The 25,174-nt window shown below is 48.0% G+C and overlaps 3 protein-coding genes across 5 annotated transcripts; 1 reads left to right on the forward strand and 2 right to left on the reverse strand.

Annotated features, from left to right (window-relative positions):
• Positions 1 to 3,152: 3,152 nt before the first annotated feature.
• LOC103651247 (uncharacterized) lies at positions 3,153 to 3,865 on the reverse strand. Its single transcript, XM_008676866.3, has 3 exons — positions 3,813 to 3,865; positions 3,537 to 3,725; positions 3,153 to 3,402 (listed from the first exon to the last, which is right to left on the reverse strand). Exons 1-3 carry the CDS (start codon positions 3,840 to 3,842, stop codon positions 3,187 to 3,189), a joined length of 435 nt encoding a protein of 144 aa, XP_008675088.1. The 5' UTR covers positions 3,843 to 3,865; the 3' UTR covers positions 3,153 to 3,186.
• A 2,841-nt stretch (positions 3,866 to 6,706) lies between these two features.
• LOC107403152 (uncharacterized) lies at positions 6,707 to 7,432 on the forward strand. Its single transcript, NM_001321415.1, has one exon. The coding sequence runs from the start codon at positions 6,830 to 6,832 to the stop codon at positions 7,112 to 7,114; it is 285 nt and encodes a 94-aa protein (NP_001308344.1). The 5' UTR covers positions 6,707 to 6,829; the 3' UTR covers positions 7,115 to 7,432.
• A 4,148-nt stretch (positions 7,433 to 11,580) lies between these two features.
• LOC100281407 (uncharacterized) lies at positions 11,581 to 15,638 on the reverse strand. Of its 3 annotated transcripts, NM_001154325.2 has the most exons (6): positions 15,034 to 15,529; positions 14,834 to 14,898; positions 13,590 to 13,760; positions 12,771 to 13,331; positions 12,343 to 12,648; positions 11,621 to 12,192 (listed from the first exon to the last, which is right to left on the reverse strand). In NM_001154325.2, the coding sequence occupies exons 1-6, from the start codon at positions 15,242 to 15,244 to the stop codon at positions 11,908 to 11,910; spliced, it is 1,599 nt and encodes a 532-aa protein (NP_001147797.1). In that variant the 5' UTR covers positions 15,245 to 15,529; the 3' UTR covers positions 11,621 to 11,907. The 3 variants fall into 3 exon arrangements, with proteins under 3 accessions (XP_008672823.1, XP_023157653.1, NP_001147797.1); XM_008674601.4 differs by lacking the exon at positions 14,834 to 14,898 and having other exon boundaries at positions 11,581 to 12,192; positions 15,034 to 15,638; XM_023301885.1 differs by lacking the exons at positions 14,834 to 14,898; positions 15,034 to 15,529 and adding an exon at positions 13,938 to 14,816 and having other exon boundaries at positions 11,581 to 12,192.
• Positions 15,639 to 25,174: the final 9,536 nt, after the last annotated feature.

Raw genomic sequence — 25,174 nt, forward strand, 5'->3', positions numbered from 1 at the left:
TAGTTAGTTTCAAAATAACAAGAGCCGTTGTACCCTCATAATGAACATGATAAGATATAACACACCTGTTGGTTGCCATCGCTATGCCACATAGATCTCTCATCCAACCAATAAATGCATGTTAACAACATCAGTCCGAAAAGCAGAGTCAGAAGTTGCCTCCAGGTTAAATGCAAACTATAGTGGAAAGAGAATAAACAGTGGATGCAATCACATATAAACACATTGTCTAATTTATAAATGTTGCATGTTTCGTTTAAAAAAATAAAAAAATGAAGATAAGTGGATAAAAATATAGAGACCAATAAAATGCATCTCCGCCTTCTATCAGACCTGCACACTGAAATACGAGCATTGTTGTAGTACAAGCAATAGCTTTACCCTATCGTTTAAAAAAACTCTAGCCTAGATGCAAAGACTAAACTTCTGGTCTTTCAGTGCCACTGATAGAAATGCTTCTAAAGCTTCTTAACAGCAGTTAAGCAAAACCAAATAAATCCGTGGAACCTCCCTTCACCTCGGCCAGAAAGACATTGTTTGGGCCTACAATTACTAATATTCATTACTATGCTCCCATCAACACCAAGCCCACTTGCTTCAATGTGCAGGTGAGTACTCTTTGCTCAGGCAGTCTTTACTTGTCTATTGTACACAATTCAAGTTCTGTTTTGGGTTCGACAACGTTGTCGCTTGTCAGTCCCTGTCACATGAGCACCCAACCTACACTGAATCTAATATCAAGGATTACCAGGATTATTTTGGACTCTATGTAGCATTTATAAATAGTACGAATGATACTATGGAAGATATTGGTGGCTTATCTTTCAAGCCTCCACTTTGTTCTTTACCTTTGGTCACTAACTGAATTTAATATCCATATTAACTCTTTCATAGCAATTGGTATGGTTGCTAGATAACACATCAATTTTACTATAGACAGGGAAACCACAAGTCCACAAGGCAATGTGATGTCTTCTTTTTCAAAAAAAAAAGAAATTGTATACAAAAATATTTGGAATCGTCAGTTCACTATTGCATGACATTTGTTTGTCCCTGAATACTAAATAAATAATTCAACTACACTGCACGTCGTTGACATGTAAAGCAATTAAAAATATGACCAAGGAGCAAAAAAAGGAAGAAAGGAAGCAAGAATTTAGTAGTGGAAGAAGCCAGCAAACGAGGGCGTGATTTAAAAAAGGAATAAGCAAAACAAGGATGCAGATTTAAAATTGAAAACATAAATAAACACAATACATGATTCACTTTATTGTGGAATGAGAATGAAATGGAGCCTTGTTTAATGTCAGATTTAAAATACTGAAACACGTACATGTTACCTAGATCAATTAAATCATATTCCATTTGGTCAATTTCAATACCAAATGTAAAAGCAATCTAGAAATATTGACCTAAACTGCAGATCAGCAGTAGTGCGTTCTGAGTAAATGGCATACCTTCATGAAGTGATTGTTCCTATACCCAGGACATTAGCATAATTTTAAATAATAATGATAGGATTCCATTAACGAGTTCATAAGATGACATGCTAGCAGTAAGTTATAGTACAACAGTGCAAATTTAGTGATAGTTTTCATAGGCTATCTAGTCAAACTCGTAAAATGTTTGGCTATTAGTAATTGTGCAGCATTAATACACACGTATAGATAAAAAATTGGCATTGATGCAGACCCATTTTTTCACATGTACAGAGCAAACACATAAGTTTGAACTTTAATCCCCACATGCTAGTGCTACCATCTTCCCGGTCAAAAATTACAGTTTTTTTCATTGACGCAATAGGAACAACATTACAAGATTGAAGAAATGATTTTTTCATTGACGCATTGCATACCCACCAAGGCGTGGACCTAGTGGATTTGGATGTTCAGTTTTGCACAGTAGAATGCAAAGCGAAGAACTGGGTATACCTAGTGGATGCTCGTGGCCAATGAAGAGACCCGTGAAGGCCTCAACCCCTTCTGTAGGGCGGCGGCGGCGGTAGCCCAACCAGTTCGTCGCACGGCGAGCGCAAGGGAGGGGAGGGGTCAGCGGTGGTGGGGACTTGGGGAGCGAGCAAGGAGAGGTGGCGATGGAGGAGACGAGGGGAGGCGACTGCACAACCGAGAGGATGGAGGTGCGGTGTGTGAGCCGCCGACTGTGTTGGTTGGGGAAAAGGGAGCCGGGGACGACACAACTTGCGCTAAGGCACCTAGTACTCACTGGTATAAGGAATACAACCATGAAAACGATAGAACACATAAGTGTGACTATGTGCCGAATCCAGAGTTGCATGCAGGGAACCAAAGATTAGACCAATATATGTCATCAGGCTCAGGAGCCAAAGTAGTACTCAGCTGGAGGTATTTGCATGAGAAAAGTAATTGATTGAGCAGTAAAATTCTAACCTTTCGTCACTACACATACCTGAGCAGTAAAGTGATATGTTTTATAAGCACTTAATTCTTGAAGAGCGGATTTCTACCAAAGTGGAATTCAAGCTTAAAGGCCTAAGGCTCGCTGATCCTGTACCACTTGATGTCCTTGAGGTACTTGAGAGCTTCCTCATCCCTCTCCTGTATTTGAAAATTGAAGGACCAGCTTAACTTGACCCTTGTTAATGCAATGGATACACTAATCACAAAGTTCTTACAATCTTACCTGAACAAACACAGTCTCATTGGTGTAGGCATGAGGATTGATGGCCCTGGTCGTACACCCCCACCAACCAGGTTCAAGTTTTTTTATCTCGAACCTGGGTGCGTATTTCTTATTATCTACAATGCCGCCTAGTTCCTACTTGGCTGGTCAAGTTTTTCCTTAGGCAATTTCAGCAACAAAGTAAGATTTCAAGTCAACAATAGCTTTATCTAGAAAATGAATGCCCTTTAATAGTTACATACATAGTACATACCTGGTAGGACCAAGGGGCAAGTATTTAGCCCTTGGAACAAAACAGAATAAGGAAACAAAATCAAGAAGCCTCTCATGGGTTTCATAAAGTTTCTTGATTTCCTCATCACTCCATTCCTGTTTGCTGTTATCATGCTGGCGAATATCTCTGCAAAAATAAGAGAGAAAAAGAACAAAAAATGAGGCCACGTCAAGACATTTTATAGAGCAGCCATGAGGGATTTTAGTGTCAAATATACCTGGCAGGGTCATCTTGGCCTCTATACATTTCATCTAGGACCTTAACTCCTTAAGCATTGGGCTTATTAAAGATCCAAGACCAGTACCACTGGCACCTTGATTTTCCCCATTACTTAGCTGCAATTCTGAAAAGTTTGACTGCACACCTCCAAGAGCCAAAGCATGAAGAAATTCATATATCTGCAGTCTATAAGGTTCACCAGACCTTATTGCAATGGTAGTTAGGGCTTGTACAGCAGCAATGCGGATCTACAAGTTTAACAGTACAATAGAGAGAGAAAAAATAGAAAGGCATCAAATAAAATGACATACTATATCACTCCCGATCGTCAAGTTTTTCTAAACAATAAAGAAAATAAATTGTCCTTTGCAAACGGCCCTACCTCCCAGCTTCCACTAAATGCACACCTTTGAAGCCTTGTCAGAGCGCTAGCAAGTGTAGGATTACGGGAACTTGCAGCAGCAACCATTTTATCAGCATCTAGCTTCATTAATGCAGTACCGGGTGGTGTTGCAGACTCCCAGGCATACTCAGATGCAGCATAATTAGCATTTTCTCCTAGAAACCAAACCTGATAGTTGATGGGCCAAACATCAGTCTGTTGTTTCAAAGTCAAAGCTCAGTGAACAAATTAATCAAGCAGAAATTTTGTTCTTACAGCAGCTTGAACTAATCTTTGGAGTGCCATTGCAGATTTTGGATCAGAGGCATATCAAACCGGGCGCAGCGCTAGAACCTCGCCTCCAGTGTACTCAACACGGCCCGCCCTCCATGGCCATGCTCACCAAAGCGACCCACGACGCAGACTCCAGCAGCTCCAGGAACACGGTCCCACACACCGGCTAACAGGATATACAGAATCACCCCAACAGACCACATGTCGCTGGCAGCCGAGACATCCTGCCTCGAGAGGGCCTCCGGCGAGACGTAGTCGATCGAGCCGAACAGGGTGACGACGGGGTCGCTGAAGTCCTCGACGGAGCTGAGGCCGAAATCCATGATCTTGAGCGTGGAGGCCTCGCCCCTGTCGGCGAAGAGGCAGTTCTCGGGCTTGAGGTCCCGGTGCACGACGCCCGCGCCGTGGAGCGCCTGCAGCCCGCGCGCGATCTGGCGGACGACGCCCGCGCCGTGGAGCGCCTGCAGCCCGCGCGCGATCTGGCGGACGACGCCCGCCGCGTCGAACTCCGAGTAGTGGTGGTCGCGCCCCACGATCCGGTCGAACAGCTCGCCGCCCGAGCAGAGCTCCAGGACCAGGTGCACGCCGCGCGCGTCCTCGTACACGTCGTGCAGCGCGATGACGTTGGGGTGCAGACGTGCAGCGATGCAGGCGCGCGCATTGCCCTAACGGGAGAGATCTGCGCTTCAGGGAATGAGGTCAGGAGGCAGTGGGGTGGACCTTGGGGGCCTCGTCAATGGCAGAGGAGAGCTCGGAGAGGAGCTCGGAGTTGAGCGCAGTGAAGGAAGCGCGCGGCACAACCGTGGCTGGAGCCGCCGGCGGCCGTGGCTGGAGATTAGGTCGTGGCCGTGGCTGGATAGTGGGCTGCACGATGGGATGGGCCTCAGATCCACACAAAAATCATTGGGCCGCACGAACCGCTGCCACATGCGCGTGTCATCTATTTTATTAGTGTCACATCGGCTATTGAGAGTGACGGAACATAGCTTATAAGGGACGTTGCGGATTCTATATTGCTCACTGAGAGAGATGAAACGGAACATGACTTATAAACCTGTGCATGGACTGTTTATTTTGTTGCGCGGGACTAACGAGCCGTTGGCAGAACGCGTTAGAGGCAGAACACGTCAGAGGCAGACTACTATTGCTTACTTAATAAGTAGTAGAGATTGATTTACGCATCGGACACGTGTTTCTTACATCCAACCATGTATGGGCGCCTTTTCCGGTGGACAAACTACTAGCTAGCTTACGGCACAGTACCTTTGCAGTTTCGACAGGCCTCGCCTCTTATGCACACTCAAGTCAAGCAAAAGCAATGCCTGTCTTTCCCTTCTACTTTTGCTTTTCAGCTTGGGAAACTGACGTGCTCGTTTCCCTTGCGATACCCGGCTGATACACGCTAAGCTCGTTACACTCACACACACACACGCACGCACGTACACACAGCCAGATGTCAAAGGCGCACGGGAACAACGGCTCCTGTCCTAATCCACACCTTCATTGCAAAAGTTGCGTGTTCGGTATATATGCTAGGGTTGGCCGTTGGCATATTCTATCCGCGCGCGTGCAGCCTATAGCTAGATGCGGCCCTAATAGTATAATTAACGGAAACTGCCGGTCTGGTTAACTGCTCGCATTTTGGTGAGTTAGAGTTGGCAGCACGATTCATATTTTTGAACGAGTGAAGGACGAAGTCTATCCTGATTCAGGATTTCTAATCTGCCCCTTTTGGGCATTTTCTGTCAGTTTGTCCACGCGTGATTGTCCCAGTTTGGACGATCCAGTTTGATCAGAGATCCATGACGCATATATATATGCAACGCAGTTATTAACCAAGGCAAATAGCAATGTGCAACATGGACGTACGACCTGTTAGCGCTTGCACCACGTACGTGTGTGAGCTAGCCCCCCCCCCCCCCCCCCCCCCCCCCCCCCCCCCCCCCTGTCTTTTCTCCGGACGTCAGTGTCATTCGCAAAACGTGCGTACGCACGCAGATGCCCACACGTTGGGGAGGAACACCCACCACGAGCATATTCTCCGTCGGACCGAACCGACCATATGAACGGGCAGTACCACAAAAAGAAGCTTCACATCTTTAGCATTTAATAGTACCAGTATAGTGTATACATCTAACGGAATATCTACTATATAAAATAAGTAATTATTCTTTATTTTGCGCAAAAAATGATCAAGATACAATAGTAATTATTTTTAAATAAGTGACTTGACTAATGGTTCATAAAAATATTGTGTTGCTGCTCAACAGAAGAAGACTTACGTTTCGTAGATATAACTTCATTAATATTCATACTTAATTGTCTATAGTTGAATTATTCTTTAAAAGTGTATAACGAGTAAAATCTGTGGGTAATCCAAAACCGATCTGAAATATGACGGGTTTGAATACGAGTTTGAAATTACACGTGTGGTTACAACCGCTGGTGGGAATACTCTGTCCTCAATGCCTATGCCTCCCCCACTCGTCCGAACCCGATCCATTATTATCATCCTAGTTGGAGTACTTTGTCCTCAATGCCTCCCCCACGGCACCGGTCGGACCGCCAGCGCGCATCGCAGCCGATTGGTCTCATTCAACAGCAGAATTATTCCTTCCAGTTTCGTACGTCAAAAGCCCATCGCCGCATCGCATACTTATCTGTCACACAAAGCGGCGCAGTGCCACACGGAACACGAAACCTGGCTAGTTACCCGGGTCGCTAGCTATAGCTATAGCTATAGGTGGCCTGCCGCCGGGAGAAGTCATCCGTCACAGGCTTCCGCTTCCCGATTCCAGCACGAGCACGCCGCGCCCCGCCCCGCCCCGCCCTATATATCTCGCCCCACGCCAGCGGCAGACGGAGAAGAGGTTTAGGCAAAACCATTGAGTACCACGGCACCACACATTTCCTTCAGCACCGCTCTAGCTAGCTACCTACTAGCTCATCGCAAGCCGAGGCCGATCTGGCCTGACCTGATCTGATCACTGTGAGAAGACATGTCGCAGGACGCGGCGTGGGCGCAGGCCGAGCGGGAGCAGCGCCGGCCGTCCACGGAGCCCATCGGGATCCCGGCCATCTCGGGGGCGGCGCGGGTCGCCGAGCGGGAGACGAACCAGCTGGCAGACGACGGCGACGGCGAGGCGGTGCCCCCGCACGTGCTGCTGGCGCGGCGCAGGGCGGCGTCCTCGGTGTGCTCCGGCCAGGGCCGCACGCTCAAGGGCCGCGACCTGCGCCGCGTGCGCGACTCCGTCCTGCGGATGACCGGCTTCATCGAGAGCTAGCCTCGGCCTCGGCCAGCGGCGGGTGCCCACGTCGGCCTCGCTTGCTGCCCTGCCCCACCTCGCTGGTCCAGCATCGTACTAGCGTCAGTAATGCAGCAGCAACCAGCCCGCCCGATCCAAACGGTTGAATATGTAACGCTGTCTGAGTCAGTACGTCCCTGATCGGTTGATTTCCTTTTGTGAGAGATTGGGTGTTACAGAGGATGGTCCATGAGAATGCATTTTGTATTCCTTTGTAAAATTCATACCAAATGGGACGGAGGTGGATTTAGTCTTATGTATATATAGGCTAGTAATTTGTCCTTGAAGAATTGAATTTGTTAAGTTAGAGCAAGGTTAATAATTTGGTTAATACTAGGTTTCAAGATATGGCTATATCACTTATAAACAACTAAAAGTCCAGTGATACAAGTTGTATATCTAATATTTAGTTCACATCTTCCTCTCAAAAAGTATCTTGGAGTTCATGATGAGCATCCCAAAGTATTTTGGAGTTCATGAGCATCCCATTTTTAACTGGCTACTTTTTTATATTCTTTTTTTTTTGAAACGGACATGAGAGCTGCCTATTGTATTAATAAGAAAGGGAACCTGAAAGAGGGGCAAAGTTACAAGAGATTTACAAATGTACATAAAAAGAATAGTAAAACTACACAAGCATGGACTCTATTTAACCGTGCAAGGTCGCTAGCCCTTTTGCTCCTGTAGAGATGCTCCCATCTTTGATTTTTTTTTTTGGAAAATTATGCCACTGGGAGTCTCTGTTCGATTAAAAATGATGTCGTTTCTCTCCACCTATTATTGATTGAAATTGATGGAATGGCATCCATGTTTGTCCACCATTGGCGCAAGCTGTTACTTGGTTCCTAATTTTTTTAAATCGTCCATGATGAAAGCTCTTTTCAGATTCGTCTAGTGAATCTACGTTCTGTAAATAGATAGATGCTCGATTTTGGCGAGCGATGACAAAGGGGGGCACTGGCCCCCGTTGCCCCAGCCGTGTACCTGAAGCCTATCAGACGTTCAAATACAATTTTAAATTGAGCTGAAAAATTTACGTATATCAAGCGCTTAAGTTGTGTCTGTACCGAGCGAGGAATTGCATGTATTATGTAAGCTGTGCTGCTCGAATACTCACCCTCCAGGTTGAACTTTCATGCAATAACATCTTCATTATTTTGGTGCAACCTCTAGATTTTTGCATCGTTCTACGTAAGGCTATGCGCAACGCTGCCCCCTTGGCAGCCCCCTCCCCTTGCATGCGGCGCGTAAGGGGCACTCTACGGCCGCAGCGGTGACCCTACGGCGCCCCCTACGCGCCGGCTCACTTCTCTCTCCCTCAGATATAGCGTGTCACTGTTCATCCCCAAACATTGTGCTGTAGGTCCACGAGTAATTGTTAGTAGATAAAAAATTGATAGTTGATATAGAAAATGATATTTTATAGTGGTAGTAGGATATAGGGGGAGTATTTAGGAGGAACCTTTGCGGGAGATAAAAAAATAGGGGGAAAGTGATATAGGGGAGAAATTTAGGGGTAACGGTTGCGGATAGCCTAACTGGACGTATTCGAGGAATTTCGTCGCCGAATAATCAACCTAAGTCTTTTCTTCCATCTTTTAATTTATAGTGGCCCCTGTAACGTCCATTGCTATACTTTAATTTCTAGTTTGTCTGTCCATTTTTATTCATTCTATATCACCATCATAAATCTAATACGAAATTTTTTACATCATATGTATGTTATCTTTAGAGATGGCAACGGGTCGGGTTCGGGTCGGGTGGAGAAAAAACCTACCCGCGACCGCACCTGCGGAATAAGCCCAAACCCGCCCGCGACCACACCCGCGGGTGAAATCCCACACCCGCACTCGCACCCGTCGGGTTTCGGGTGGGTTTCGGGGTCCCCGTCGGGTTTCACATAGTCACCGTTTTTATTCCACATGTTCACTAATCAGTAATCACTAGTGCGTGTGCGTGCTGTGACCAGCAGACCGGCTGACGCCAGGTGAAGGCCCACTGGCCCAGCAGCAAAAAACAGTTCACAGGTAATAATCTTAGACAACACAGCAACATTGACGCCAGGCGGGCGGATCTGGTGGTGGCGTCTGGCCTCTGGGCGGATCCGGTGGTCTATCGTGGCCGCGGCCGCCTGGACGCCTGGTGCTAGCCTGCTAGGGTTGGCCGGTTGGCCCTGGCCGGTTGGGGACTTGGGGTTGAGGGATTTGGGTTTTTCTCAGGGCCCACTGGAATACAAACTGGATGCGCACGGGACTTGGGCGGGTGGCCGGCTGCAACTCTGCGCTTCGGGCGTAGCTCCGGGTTCCGGGTGACCCGCGGGCGAAAATCAAAACCCGCACCCGCACCCGTAATGCTTCGGGTCGGGTTTGGGTCTAACCCGTGGGTGGATTTTTACACCCGAACCCAAACCCGACGGGTGCAAAACCCGACGGGGCCCGAACCCGCGGGTGAAATTGCCATCCCTAGTTATCTTGTTATACTTGCTCTTATAAACCTTTTGATGACACCATTTACACCTATATATATGAGGTGATTCACACGTCAACATATTAATTATCTCGTAAATATATCACCTGATTGGTTACCCGTACCATTCCATCCTGAATCATCGCGTGCGTTAACTTTGGCTGAGCGTTTGTTTGGCTGCCTGTACGTGAGGAACGATGACTATGAGTAAATACAAAATAAGCCATTTTGAGATCATTTAACTGAATGCATATACTCCAGCAATGGCCGTACATGACCGGCCAGGTTCGTCTGGAACTGGATGTGCGGGCGCATTAAACCAATTAGGCGCATAGTTAACCTTATCTTCTCCCGAGTTGGTACGCAGAAATCTATCCGTGCAAGCAACCCTTGCCCAGGTGTACACTAGCACACGCGTCTACACGAAATTGTTGGAACTGCAGGTCCTTCCTCCCAATTGGCTGGTCTCGCCCTATCAGGACGTGAGCACGCTGGATTGGCCGCTTGGGTTCCTTGCCCACAATGGCAAAGATGTGAAATTTATAATCTACACGCACAAATAATAATAACAAAGTATTTCCAGGTTCTGCACCGCGCATCCACCTGTTCGTCCTCCCAGCCCCACGTTTGTTGCTACGCTTAAATAAACTAGCGAAATGATCATTGACTTACCAGAAGCGTCCATCGGTTCTTCTACTGTGTGCTACTCAAAACGCAAACAGCCAGCGGGCTTACTTTGCATGTCGACAGGACAGGTAGGGCACATACGATCGAGATGTGTGGATGCCCTTTGGTTTTCTCTAACTACAGCACGTGGTTGGTTTCAGCCATTTATCAGCTGTGGGCACTGGGCAACCGAAAAAGCCGACACGGTCGTGTTCTGAATTTCCGACAGACAGTGTTCACCTTGTAAGAAAAGGTATGTTCTGAGCCTATCCCATTCGTCCGGTGACGAGCCTTCACTTGGCTTCAGAATTTGGATCACAAACTCAACGTCGCCACTCCTCTTCTTCCATTCCGTTGGTGGCCAGGCTTTGAATTTTGTCTGGCTTCGCCACCAGAAGCATCGCCTCGTAGGTTCATCTTCAAATAGCGTCAACCAGTTGGTTATGCGATCCCAATCTTCTAGACGCTTGAGCTTCAAATTTGTGCGAGATATGTTGTGTTCCGTCTTTTACTCAGCGGGCGTTTGGTTCCCTGGTTACTCGGAATCCAGCTCGCAGAATTCGGGCGATGAACCAAATTTCACTGATTTTCAGTCTTGGATAATACGCTATATAAGACTATATTCACAGTTACCAAGCTTTACCTGAATTTTCTCGGATTACGTGTGCGATGGTGATTCTCATAATCTGCTCAAACCAAACAGATGATAAGGCCTGTCGCTTACGGGAGGCAAACAGGTCTGGGTGGCGAAGTCAGTTATGACAAGGGTTTGTATGGAGAAGCGTTGTCTAATCAACAAATAGTATTGAGAGTATGTAAATTTAGCATCCTAAATTATAGATTTAAGAAGTTGTTAAATCATTTTAAAGAATAGAAAAATGTGTGTGATCCAACAGTTCTCTATTTATTCGTTGCCGATTTTGAAAATTGTTCACGTCAACATAAAAAGTGAGCATGCTTTATATTTTTAATTGAGCTAGCACATCAACAACCTTTCATAACCTCTTGAAAGCTTGAAGTTGTCCATGGAAGAATAGAAGCTCGTGGCGACAGCATGAATCGAAGTTGTCCATGGAAGAATAGAAGCTCGTGGCGACAACATGAAGACAACACAAGGCACTGGAGATAGATTTGTGGTCAAGAGGGTGGTGGGACGACGCAAAACGGTGACCGAAATATGGTTTCCGCGATGGTTTTAGAACCAACATTGATTTAGAGAGTACCAACGAGGTTGATAAATGTAGGGATAAAATTGAGTTTTGTAGGGAGTTTGTAAATTTAAGAACCTGCTTTACATAGATGTTAGAGAAGAGTTTTTCTTGAAAAATTATTAAATTCATATTTAGGGAGTTATTTACATAAATATTGGAAATGCTCTATACCCATTCGTTTGTGAACGTTGGACGTGGTAATGTTATATTGGCTTAAGAAAAACCACGAGCAGTTGTACAGATTAATGTGGATATGTGGACTGCGTGTAGAACCCGAAGGCCAGGAGAGACTGCAGGCAACACCTACTTCCCTCTCCCGGCGGCCCCAGTTAAAATCCGTGATCCTGAAGACCTGGACCTGGACCTGGACCAAATCACTGTACGTCTCCTCCCAACTCTGATGCTCTGCTGTTCCCGTCCGTACCCCATCTACTGCCATTCGACCACACCGCATCCCTGTAAGAAACTGTCCGACGCGTTCAAGTGGGCGAGCCACAGCTGCCGCAGCTCCGGGAACGCGACCTCCAGCCACGGCTTCCGTGGCCCGCTGAAGTGCAGGACGGCGGAGAGCCGCACGAGGTCGGGGTGCGGCACGCGCCAGCCCAGGCCCGGCAGGTTCCACCGCGGGTCGATCGCCTGGACGCGCCCGTCGAACGCGAGCAGGGCCGGCGGCAGCGAGGCCATCTGCCACAGCCTGAAGCCCGACTCCCGGTTCTGCACATGACCACGCGACGAAATGTCAGACTCAGAGCCGCCGCCGGTAGCAGCGAGGCCATCTGCCACGAACTGCTCGCTTGCTCCTGGCAACTGGCATGAAAGATAAAGGGATGCTGCAGTTTCCAGGAATCAGTGCAAGGAGCTTGCCTTCTGTAGCCAGAACTGGTACGTCTCGGTGACGTTCGTCCGTCGCCACGCGTCGAGGTCGACGACGTTGACGCCCCACGACCACGCGCATCGCGAGCTGTGTAGTGGGCCGGAGCCGGACACGTCAGGGTCGGAGAAATTCAGGTGGTCGCCGAGGGTCTTGTCGACGCAAACGCCGCCGCCTTCGTGAGCGCCGACCGCGCCGATGACGTTCCCGTCGAGGTCCTGCTCCCACAGCCCTGCCAAGTCCTCGCGCACCACGACGTCGTCGTCCAGAAGCACCACCCTGCCAAGCTCAGGGAAGAGCTGCTCGAGCGAGCGAGCAAGCCAATGGCAGCACGTAGGCGGCGCACATCGTCAGTCCATGACAGGAGGGTGGTGGGTAGTGGCCATGCCATGCATGCATCTATCCGTCCATCTGAAATTACCTCCGGGAGATGGATCTTGAGGTAGTTGAGGAGCGAGAACGCGCTGGGCCTGGTCTCCTCCGCCGACGACCCACCACCGCACTGTCGTCGATACCAATCCAGCGAGCTCCTCCGGACCTCCTCGACCGTCCGCATGACGGAGGCGACGGCGCCGGCGTCGCGCCAGGCGAGCTGGTGCAGGCCCCTGACCTCGACGACCGCGGGCTCCACGGGGTGCAGCGCGAACCACGAGTGCATGGGCACGTAGCTCTTCCTGTCCGTGAGCACGTGGAGCACCAGCCTGGCCGGGTCGGCGGCGCTCCGCGCGGCGGACGCCACCGCGACGGCCGCCGCGAGCACGTTGTCGGTCACGAGCGCCACGTGGAGGCGCGAGGCGTCGGTGAGGCGCGGTGCGTGCTCCGGCGGCGGCACGGGCGAGCGCGCCGCCGCGTTCACCGCGAACTCCTCGGCCAGCCGCAGCGCGAGGCAGTGCGCGCTCTTGGGGACGCCCAGCGAGGCCAGGTGCCGGTTCAGCAGCGCCCGCGTCCGTGACGACTTTACCTTCCGGTCCATCTTCGACAGCTGGGGCAAAAAGTATTTGTTTCCACACCCGAGTTAAACAAAGAATAAATTTCTTTTTTTTTTTTGGAAAAAAAATGGACGCGGAGAGAATGCGTAAAAAGGTAGACCGTATATAATGCGGCCTTTCGCTGTGGAAAGCTGAATGAAAGCACATTGCTTGAACTAAGGTGGTAACATGCAAGCACGACGACTGCCAGGGTTTAGGGTTACCAAAACATGAATGAACTGATAAGGTTATTATATATACTACCCGCGTACCATGGCCATCATCTTGATCGCCACGGCTTCCACGTCAACCCGGTCGTAGGACGCCAGCATGGTGGCCATCTCCGCCAAGAGCGCGTCCATGGAGTCCGGCGCCGCTTCCACCACCACAGGGTCCAGCAGGGTGGCTTCCCTGCTGCGACGCCTCCATTCCTCCATAAATTCCTGGCCATTCCACGGAGTTTAATTTGTTTAGGTAACAGACGTACAGCACACGTGACTACGTGAAAGATCCATTCCCATCCATGCACCAAGCAGTACAGGGACAGTACAGATATATAACCGAATAAAATTTCTTTTGGACGAAGGGAAAAAATAGATAAGCCAAGTAGTATTAAGTACCAGTGCACATGAAAACAAAGCGTTGTTCGGCGCGATCTAGAGTGCCAGAAAGAAGAAAAATCACAAAGGAGGGAGTCAGTCGCATGGATGGATGCCTCACGGACCACGCCCGCTCGCATGATCCTCCAAACGCAAGGCCCCATCATCCGAGCTGGATCGCACAGCCCCCTGACGAGTCATAGGGAGAAAGGGGAATCCATCCTTCCTAGCGACCGAGTCACAGCGCTCTCAGCTCAGGGCTGTCTGCCTTCGGTTTCCGTAGCTGTTGGGTTGGGGACACACAAGGTCCGGTCCAAGCCACCAACTCCTCTAGGGTCCGCGCAGAAATAATGCGATGCGGCAGTGTAGGTCACACGAATCTATCTATCAACTGGGTCTGGGTGGGACTCTCTGGGAGCCCCGACCCATGAATCCGATTAGTTAGACGTTGTGGGTTGCAATGCAAATGGATCGCCTGGAACGGCAGAAGTCAAAAAAAGAAAAGAAAAGAGCTGAAGCACAGTCTCTCTCGGCCAGTGCGTCGGCAACCGTCAAGACTGCAACCGCAAGTACGGCGCCCGGACCAGACACCGGACCGAACGGCCGACACGGCCTACCTGTCAGCAAGCAGGACGGCGCGGGCGGCCACGTGGTCGCTAGCGCCGCGACGTGGTGGCCACCCCGGCCCTGCCTGACATTCCCATCCCCGTGAATGGCGCTCCCTGCCAACGGGCCGAACAGCAGGTGAAAAACCGCGTGAGCGCGCAGCCCCCCGCGTCGCCCACCTGCCGCTACTATTGTTGCCCCCCGTCCCCGCGCCGCGCGTAAAGAAAAATGGTCAAGAAAGCCCGGCGCCTAACGTAAATTTGGTGGTGCTGCTGCTGCGAACCTAACGCACCGAGCGCGGCAAGACTCACCTCCGTCGCGTCGCCGCCGTCGCCGTAGAGCCATCGCCCCAGCCCCGCTCGCCAGTCCAGGCACCCTGAAGCACACGGTGAATTGAGAGAGACGACGACGACGAGTCCCATCATCCCATGGCACGTACGTTGTGCAAGTACAGGATTTTACTGTGTGTGGCTGTCTGAAAGCGAGAGGCTGGCGGCCAGCCAGCGCTTACCTGCCGCCGTGGAAGGGCAGAGGGAGGCGCCGGCCTCGATGGCGAGCAGCGCGGCGCGGAAGAGGAGCAGACCGGCGAGGAGCCCCGTGGCGGCGGCCGAGCGGCACCCGCGCCGCGCCTGCTGCTGCTGCTGCTGATGCGGCGGCGGCGCCTTGGGCTTCGTCGCGTCGCCTTCGCCCGCCGTCGCCGTCGCCGTGATGTACACCCTCATTGCCGTTGAGACGCCTCGTCCGCCCCTACGCGACGCTGCCTCGGGCGGACTGGCCGTCGTCGCTAGCTCATCAACCTACCGAGCTGAGCGCGAGCTCCTGCTGCCTCGCCGTAGCACACACAGGTCAGGATGGCGCCGGGTGGTAGGGCAGGGCAGGGCAGGGCAGGGCTCGCGGCAAGCTAAGCTGCCGCGGCGCGCGGGTGCGGAGTGGGAACGGCGGGGCAGGGGAGAAGGGAAACAGGGTGGCAGTTGGGAGCGAGAGTGAGCAAGACAGGAGGGAGTGGCAGCCGGCGGAGGCGAAGGGAAGAACTAGAAGGACGCCGGGTCCTTGCTGGTGTGTGTGTGTGCGCGAATCTGGAATTCTGCTGAGCAGGGGCCCGGGGCGAATGGGCGATGGGTTTGCCGGATTCGACCCCACGGAAAGCGACCTCGACTGCGTGGGACTTGGGAGCCGAGCAGACCACCGACAGAAACCCGAAGGCGATGTGCCCTGCGCGCGCGGCGGGCCTGTCCCCAAGTTGACGACGCGGCCTCGTGTGGGGGACACTGACGACGCATCGCCCCGTGGCTTATCCGGTGGCGCAGTGCCGCGTCTCGCTCTCCACATAGGCACAGACCACGACCACGAGACGGATAGGTTGATTAGCTCTCGCATTAACCTTCCTTGTCTGCCTGAACGCTCCAAACGCGCCATGTGACGGTGTGTGCGCTGAGGCGGCCTGCTCCGGCTCGCTTGTTAGAACGCTACTCCAAAGAGTAGCTAGTTAGAGATACGCTTGGAGATGGGCACTGGCTAATGGGAGTTAAAATGATGGTGGCGCAGAGCTACCAGTTATTACGTGCATGTTGTATTACTACTAGGCAGAGAGTGGACACTGCACTTGGGCCGGTATCAACAGCGACAATATGGCATGGCTTTTACTACTTCTCAGTTTCTCGCCATTCTCAGGCTCACAGCATGCATGACCAGGCATTGAAACAACGAACGAGATGCTGCTGCCGATATTGGTCCCCCCTGCGTTGTTTATTTTAGATGCGTGAAGCGTGATATATATTATGGTGGTGTTTGGTTAGATGGACTAAAGATTAGTCTCTAGTTTTTAGTCTCATTTAGTCCCTTTTTTGCCAAACACTAGGACTAAAATATGGACTAAAACGATTTAGTCTTTAGTCTTTCACATATGTGCTAAAAGAGACTAAACCATATTAATTCCACATTTACCTCTCATTTAGTTCAATTGTACTAATAGAAAGAGAATGTTAAAGGCCATTTTTGTCTTCTTAGGAGTCATTTAGTATCATCTTACTATTTTTAGCCCTTAGAATCAAACATGTTAGGGACTAAACTTTAGTCTCTTAATTAAACTTTAGTCCCTAGACTAAAGAAACAAAACATGGCCTATATCTCTCCTCGCCTCAAGTTTCTACTGCTACTCTTGGTTCTCACTCCAACCTTAACTCAGTTCTCCACACGTCTCCTCTATCACTCTCAGTGCTTTAACTAACCGCCGATGTGTGGGGTAGGAGGCGGCGAATGGCCGACGCCGCTGCCGTGAATTTGCGCCGAGGAGGAGGCACGGCCGTGGCTGCCGACGCCGACTTTGGACCATGCCTGTGCTGTGCAAGCACCTGCGCGGCAGCCCACCATGGTTGGAGTTCAGCTCGGGCTCGACCACGCAACCTCGGTAAGGCTGTCTCCGACGTTTCCCCGGTCCCCTCTCCCTGCCTGCTCGAGGGTGGCCGGGGTCCGGGGACGCCCCGACGCCGCCCAATTTCTTACCCTCGAGGGCCCTGCATGTAAGGGTGAAACCGAATTTCTCTTTAGGCCTTGTTCGGTTAATCCCGTTACGTATAGATTGGACGGGATTGGAAAAAATTATGAAGAAATTTGACTTACTTAGGATTTAAACCCACTCAATCCCACTCAATCCACATGGATTGAGAGCTAACCGAACAAGCCCTTAGAGAGGAGAGCTCTAATCCCCCCACTCTCCACTAATTAATTGCATTTGCTGTTAAATTAATCCTATTTAACTCTAAAAATAGATAACAATGCGCATTACCATACTATAAATATGGTAATATTTTTTAAAATAAAAAAACTGATATATAAAAGGTAAACTAGTTAAATACCCGTGCGTTGCAACGGTTCTATATATTATATAAATAAATCTTATTTAAATAAGATAGTTGTTCAAACATGTTCTAATTTGGGAGGTAGATCCACTCCTCTCCTTTGCTTTGTCTAATAATGAACGGATGGTCCAAAACTGAAACTGTAGGTTTATGATAACAGAAAGTACGAATGTAGATAAACTTGCCTATAAAAGACTACTATAATATAAATAAACTTTTGTATGTCACATTAGACGGTAAAGAAAAAAATACATGAAAAGGAATCTATCAAATAGTAGGTTTGAATTAGTAGTCCATTAGAACTAAGATTGCAGATATGAGATTATATATGTAGCGAGCCGAAAATGATCTATAAGATCGATCTAACTTTTCATCAATATGGTTAAAGGAGCCAAGCAGATTAAAGGAATGTTCATGTTCCAAATACACCTTACCTGAATGCATCAGAAGTACTCTAGAATTAAGCTATCATATCACAACTTCACTATTTTCCCTTAAAACTATCATAAACTATAGTAATGAACGCTGGGCACAACCGCACAATTGGAGTTTACAATTTTTTATTAAAAATGTTTCAGATATGAACTTAGGCATATTTATCACATGATGGTGTGCGCGTGTAACTTCTGACTATTTGTTCCTCGTTTAGCATTCTGCTCGAATGCTCCTGATTAATCAATCAAAGGTGGGCGCCACCCCCGTTTATTTCAAAAAAACTTAGGCATATCAGCCAGGGTGGGTCCAAGTTGAAAGACCAAAGTATTCCAAGAATAGACAGATATGGATGCATTAACAGAATGTGGTATTCCAGCTCTTCTATAAATAACTCAATAGTCAATACTACAACTCAATAGTCAATACTACGCCACAATTTCCTAGCATGTCTAGAAGCACTGAAGCAATCATGCTCATGGTTTAGACTTCAAATTATGTAAACCGTCTCTAAAATGATCTTCAATTACACCTGAACAGCTCAATGAAGTCTAAGAAAAACAGAACCATGCCTAAATCTGAAAACTGTTGTCCAAGCAGGCTACAAAATATCTCTGCTATAGTGCTACTTTATTTTTCCCAAAAAATAGTGCGACTCTCAAATGACAGACCGATAATTCGATCAAACAATTCATTACTTCATATTAAGCACAGAGCCAAGTATCATACTAATAAAATGTGTAACACCAAAATGCCACTTTGCAATTTAGTAGAGATAAAAGAGACATGAACTTATACCTTCACTATCAGAGTTTTCAGTGAGAATATGTTGGGGCATCAACACCGTTCAAGTAGGCTTTCACCTCTGGAATTCGGATCCGGCAGCCACAGGCGCCACATACACCGTCAATACCGCGGGTCCGCAGCTAACATTGTGAGCGCAAAGTTGGACACCAGGAACACCGCAAACGTCGACCCATGTCTGATCAAATTAGCTTGTGAATCAGCATCAGGAGCTCGTAACCACTACCCATGCCTGAAACCCAATCAACTGAATGCTAGGAACCTCTCACTCTCAGCTTGTGGTACTCATTACATGTCGTCCAACATGGGGTCAGAGGTGACGACGAACTTGGCGTTAACGACATTCTCGACAGCAAGGTCGGCGACGAAGCCGACGGCTGCTGCGAGGGCCCCAATGAGGAAGCATAGGGCTCGGTGTTAGCTCTTACCACACCTTGCGGGAGGACAAGCTGGGCTGCCTCCGCGCTGTCACCGCGGCCGCGGGGATGCCGGTGAACCTGACTCGGCGGATGTAATGGTGGTGAGGTGGTGACCGTCCTTGCCGAGGAGGAGCAGGAGCAGGAAGGTGAGCTGGAGCGTGAGAACGATGTCGGCCCCCTTCCCATCGTCGTGGTCATCGATCCCTCACCGTCGCCCCCGCTCCATGATCCCAGCAACCTTCGCCTTCCACTCCACCGCCACCGAGATATCTGAGGTTGAGAAGACGTATATATACTTATTGGGGGCTCGCGACGATTGCGGATCTGACCATCGCGAGCGGAGGGCGTTGCACGCGGGGCGGGTTTGGGGGCGGACCCAAGGATGACGGAGGAGGGCAAACGACGGCTAGGGAGCGCGGGTTGATTAAAAGGGAAGTGAGGGTTTTTTTTTTGCAAAATATTGACGCACGACGACCGTCGAAACTGGTGCTTTAAGTATAGTATAGATAACTCAGCTAAAGAGTAAATGAGAAGATGAGTAGAGTGAACGGTTGGAGGCTATGAGAAATAATAGTTGAGGGGAAAATATTTGAATATGAATAAAAAGCATGAATTCAAGGATTTAGGAGGGGACTGTTCGAAAATAGCCTAACGATTTCTTCTATAGATTAATCTGGCAGGCTGCGCGATGACGTTCCGCCTTTGGCCAACCTGGTCAGTCCCGCGGAAACCAATACCTCTTTGACTTCTACTGCCTTTGTGCCTGTCTATGCTCAGACGGTCAGGCCCCTGCCCGCTGCCACTCGACCATTATAACCCTAAGCCTTCGATCGTTTTTGAACTATAGAAGACGTTAATAGACGGTAATAATACAATCCTAGACGTCTATATGGTAAATATAGTTAAAAGATAATATATATAAAAATTCGTTTAGAGATGAACTCTTCGGGAAGAGCTCATCTCTTATATTTTTTTAAACCTAAATCTCTAAAGACCTTAACAAATTTATTAAGTCTCTTGTGGGTTGTCATGGATAAATCACTTTAAGGGATGTTTTGTTTCTAGAGACTAATTTTTAGTCCTATATTTTACTTCATTTGAGTCCCTAAATTAACAAATATAGAAATTAAAATAAACTTTTAAGTATCCGTATTTAGTAATTTAGGGACTACAATGGAATAAAATAGAGAGACTAAAAATCTTAGTTTTGGTAGAGCGGGAGCATTCTAAATATTTGCTATATATAGACTCCAGAGCTGTTCTACTGCTCTTTCGTTAGAAACCAAACTACTAGAAAATAGGAATGAAGCCGCTCTGTTTCCCCTCGCTCCTTAACAAAACACACCCTAACTATTTAATTGGCACATCATGCTTTCACGCTATTGAGATTTCAGGGGGCAAAAATCATAACAAGACAACAGGGTTATGGGTTTAAGCCCTTATATCCCATCCGGAGGTGTCAAGGAAGATTAAAAACATGTTTACCCAATTCAATACGATCAACTAGGGATAGAGACATGCAAGGATGGGGATGAAACAAACTTTGTTACACTAGGTGATTCCATATCATATCGTAAACAACAAAGTTACTACGTGGTAACTTTGTTACAAAATGACGATCCCTATAAGGGCTTGTTCGTTTTGCTCTCAATCCATGTGGATTGGGTGGAATTGGATGGGTTTCAATCCCAAACAAGTCAAAATCTTTCATAATTTTTTCCAATCCCATCCAATCCACATGGGATAGGAATAACCGAACAAGCCCTAATAGTGCTCGCATAGTTCACCTATTTATTGGGAGGGAGAGCTCAGTGTAGATTTCTATATGGTGGATGCCGCCGCCGCCATGGCTTCGGTGTTGGAAGGTTGTCGACCAGTGTCGGATAGAATGGAAGCAACGTTCCGTTAGGACAGCCTAGGAGACTAATAAAATTTGATAACGATGGATTTTTAGGGAAAAAAATCAAGGTCAAAGTTGATAGCAATTCTATCATTTATTACTTTTTTTTGACAAAATTTGATAGTGATTTTATCTTTTTTTACTTGCAGTAAATGTTTATGATCCTGAAAGGTTTAATCATGTTTTTATTATTTTTTAGTAAAGCACAAGGCAAAACCACCTTTAAAACTAGTTTTAAGGTCAAAGCTGTCCAAAACAGTATGGTGCCGAAGATCGACGGCTAAAATCGATATATATACTCGACAGTTAGATGGCTATGGACTTCTTCTAAAATATCTCTTCCATTTCTTTTTAGTTGTCGCTGGATAGTTAATTTTACACTATTAAACGACAACTAAAACGAAATAAAGCGAGTACAGGTGATGCAAATTGATCTCCTGCCTTCTCGGGTCAGGTCTGAATTCCGAAGACAGGATAGCTGCAGGTACGTGTTTTTTTTTTTGTTGTTGCAAAAGCTGATGGGAGCACATGCAGGCAATGATGATGTGCAACAAGGAACGAACGGTATCATCGTGCACCAGTTTTGACATTCGACCGCCAAATTCTACACAGCCGCACAGGCCTGGAGCAGCTTTCACGCATTGGTTTCGGGCGGGGGATACGGTGGTTGTCCAGCAGCTTTCGCAAAGCGATGTTGGTTCGTGGTGCTGTTTCGACCATCTGCAGCGATGAAGATGTTTGCTTTTGGTCAATCCACAAGCATGAACATGACCCAAAAGCGGCCATCAGGATTAAGTGGATAGCCAAAGCCAACGAGACCAGACCATTTTTTTCCTTCCCCTCTCTAGCTAGGGATGTGCTAGACAAGAAGACAAAAGCGCAGAAGCTCTCCATGGGACATTGCATGGTGCAGCGGCAGCGAAAGCCGGCCAAAATTTTGGTCCGCGACGTGCTGTCAGGGCTGCAAGAGGCAGTCAACCAGTCACGCGAGAAATTCGAGGCAGAGAGCATGGCTGATTGGTACATGCATAATGCATTGAACTAGCTTCATCTTTTCAACACCAACAGAGGCAACAACCGTGTCATTGTTTCAAGTCTTTTGTTTGTGAGCCATTAGAAAAGATGGTGACTTTCTTTCGTGCCAATAAGATGTGATCAGCGGAGCGTATATATATGGTTGTGCAAAATATTGTTTTACATTGTAGACTACACTATTTATAAATGAGTTTGAAATAGAAAGTGAGATATGATATAAGATATGAGGCTCACGGAGACACGTAAAAAGTTCAGGAGACTTTCCCTCCTATACTCCCACGCTCATGTTGCCATCGCCACTAACCACGACGACGCCCTTTACTATTGACCACCAGGGTTGTCACCTCCTCATGCGGAGTGCCATCATGCCACTGCCTTGATCAAGCAACAACCAATCTCGCGATTCGTAGGGTCGTGTATGTCTCTTTCCCCCTTGTCATTAACTGGCCCCTTGCTAGTTGCTCCACCTACTCTATTAGTATTAGGAGGTGTCTAGGACCGTTCCACTTCAAGAAATTCAATTCCACTTCACGATCTTTATTGTACGTAGAGTAGCTTTGTCGTGAAGTTAGAACAGGAAAAAACATTTTACTTAGCATTTGACTTGACTTCATCTCCATAAATGATATATTTTTAGGGGAGACTCTTATATCCTTGTTTTAAAGCACCCACATGTAGGTGACCCCACTCTACCATTTATCTCTCATATCCAACCCACCTAGTCATCTTCTTATGGAATGACGGGAGGCATGAGACAGTGGTCTCCATTCTCACTGGCACAACCGAAAGTTCCCTATGCCCGGGAACAGGATCTGGATGTCACCTAGAGGGGGGTCAATAGGCGAATAATAATTATCACTGTAAAAACTGGAAATTCTTACTCTACTCGAAGGCTGGATCGCAGTGGAATGAAAGACCCTTCGAGTAGGTTGCAACGGAATTAAAGTTCCTGTCTTAAAATACCCTACACTTCAAAGATAGCTAGTACCACATATAAGTATTGAAGTGCAGTTATAAAAAGCAAATAAGACAGAGAAACAGCGCACAACACAGAGCAGAGCACACAGACACATGGATTTATCCCGAGGTTCGGCCAAGCCTGAAATGCAATGCTTGCCTAGTCCTCGTTGGAGTTAGTCACACCTTGGCTTGGAGTCTATTTCAACTCCTTCCTCCGTTTGAGCCTTCCACTATGTTGATATCAGTTACAACGATGTCGTGGCTGCTTATAATCTTCTCGACAGCACTCCGACAGAGTAATAATGTGCCCAAGATTTTGCTCTAGCTTTCAGCAGCACTCCCCCTCTCTCTGAAGGCTTATAACTTCGCCTCTACACAAACTAGAGAGATACAAAAGAGAGGGAGAGAAAGAATTGATCCAAATGATGTATGGACTTGTTGGCTGCTCTTGTGTCTTTGTTGGAGGTGCCTAGGGGTCCCTGTTATAGTCCCAAAGTGCCTATGAGCCGTTGGAGCTTCATTTGGAAGCTCCCAGCCTTCCCTGGTTGCAGGTGCACCGGACTGTCTGGTGGCGCACCGGACAGTGAACAGTAACGGATCTGGTTGACAGTTTCCTTCTCTGGAAGAGCTAGCCGTTGGTGCACCGGACATGTTACTATTCACTGTCCTGTGCACCGGACATGTCACTATTCACTATCCCATGCACCGGATAGGTCACTACTCACTGTCCTGTGCACCGGATAGGTTACTATTCACTGTCATGTGCACTGGTCAGATCACTATTCACTGTCTTGTGCACCGGTCAGGTCACTATTCACTGTCCTGTGCACCGGACAGTTACTATTCATTGTCCTGTGCACCATCCAACAGCACACTAAGTGCTTTTTCCTCCATTCTTTCTCCATTTGACTTCAACTTTTGGGAGGATTTTCCTGAGACTTAAACAAACACATTTAGAGTATAATCCAATTGATTTAGTCCTAGAAACTTACCCATTTCTTGTTCTTCTCCTAGCTTTTCTGTTTCTCCTCAAGTAGAGATTAGAATGGCACTTTCTCTACAGAAAGAGTTAGAGAGCAAACCAAGGCACCAAACTTTTAGTAAGAGGTGTATGCAAAATGGTTGAACAATCAAACCTTACATACTTAGCCTTTTTCATCGTTTTACCCAATTTGGCATGTTTGAGGTCGATGTTGGACTCTAAACCATCAAGTAACTTGACTTGATCTAGATTGACATATCTGAGCTCCAACCCCCTTGTTCACTTCCCGAGCTTGATCTTGAGACTTATGACTTACACCACATAACTGTAGATATTACCTCATTGGTTGTAAGTCATGTCTTTATGTAGTGATCCTTGATGCACCATAACTCTTCTTAACTCGATCAACCTTGACTTTGCAAATCTTCTTCTTCACCCCTGGCTTTGGTTCCTTGTCTCCTTGACCTTTTCTCGTGCACTCGGTACCTCAAAGCTCTTCTTGCCTCCATCCTTGGCTTGATCGGTTGTCTCTGAGTTACGCACATCGAGTCTCACTTAAGCAATGTCCATCTTACTTGTGATGTCCATTATCTATAGATAATCTAGTCTTTGGACCATCACACTTGTTCACTTGTGTTGAACCCTATTAGCTTTGCATTAAGCACGTGTTCAACACTTAGCACACTTGTTAGTCCTTTAATTGGGATATCATCTAAACACCAAAACCCACAAGAGAGCTTTCAGCAACCCCGCACGTTGACACGCACCGAGCAGCGACGGGGTGGGCTGCTCGACTGTCCACGAGAAGGCTTGTGGGGGCGAGCCCAGTGACCGACCACGGGGAAAGACAGGGACGAGCACATCGACTGACCATGAGGAGGATCAGTGGGGCGAGCCGCGTGCCAGAATGCAGGAGGCAGCATGGAGGGGGAGTCGCTCGACCAGCGGTAAGGCCCTATGCGACGGCGTGGTGGAGACAGTGAGGTCCTGGGCAATTATGGTCGCGCCCCTCCTTTCTAATCGGTGTGTGGTCATCACCCTCCCCTAGCGCTGAGCTACTCTCGCGAGTCGTAGTCGTTGTATTGGTCGTCATGGCCACCTGAAAGGGAAATGATCTCAAACCATCTCTATATTAGTTTTGGTGTTTGATGACCAACAAAACTTATTAGACTAACTAGTTTGCTAAGAAATTAATTTCAAAGTTCGAAGTATACAATGCAACATAGACTAAGTAAAAAAATGTGCAAACATGTTTCAGAAGA

Source organism: Zea mays, chromosome 3, assembly GCF_902167145.1.
Source record: "Zea mays cultivar B73 chromosome 3, Zm-B73-REFERENCE-NAM-5.0, whole genome shotgun sequence".
Lineage (NCBI taxonomy): Eukaryota > Viridiplantae > Streptophyta > Magnoliopsida > Poales > Poaceae > Zea > Zea mays.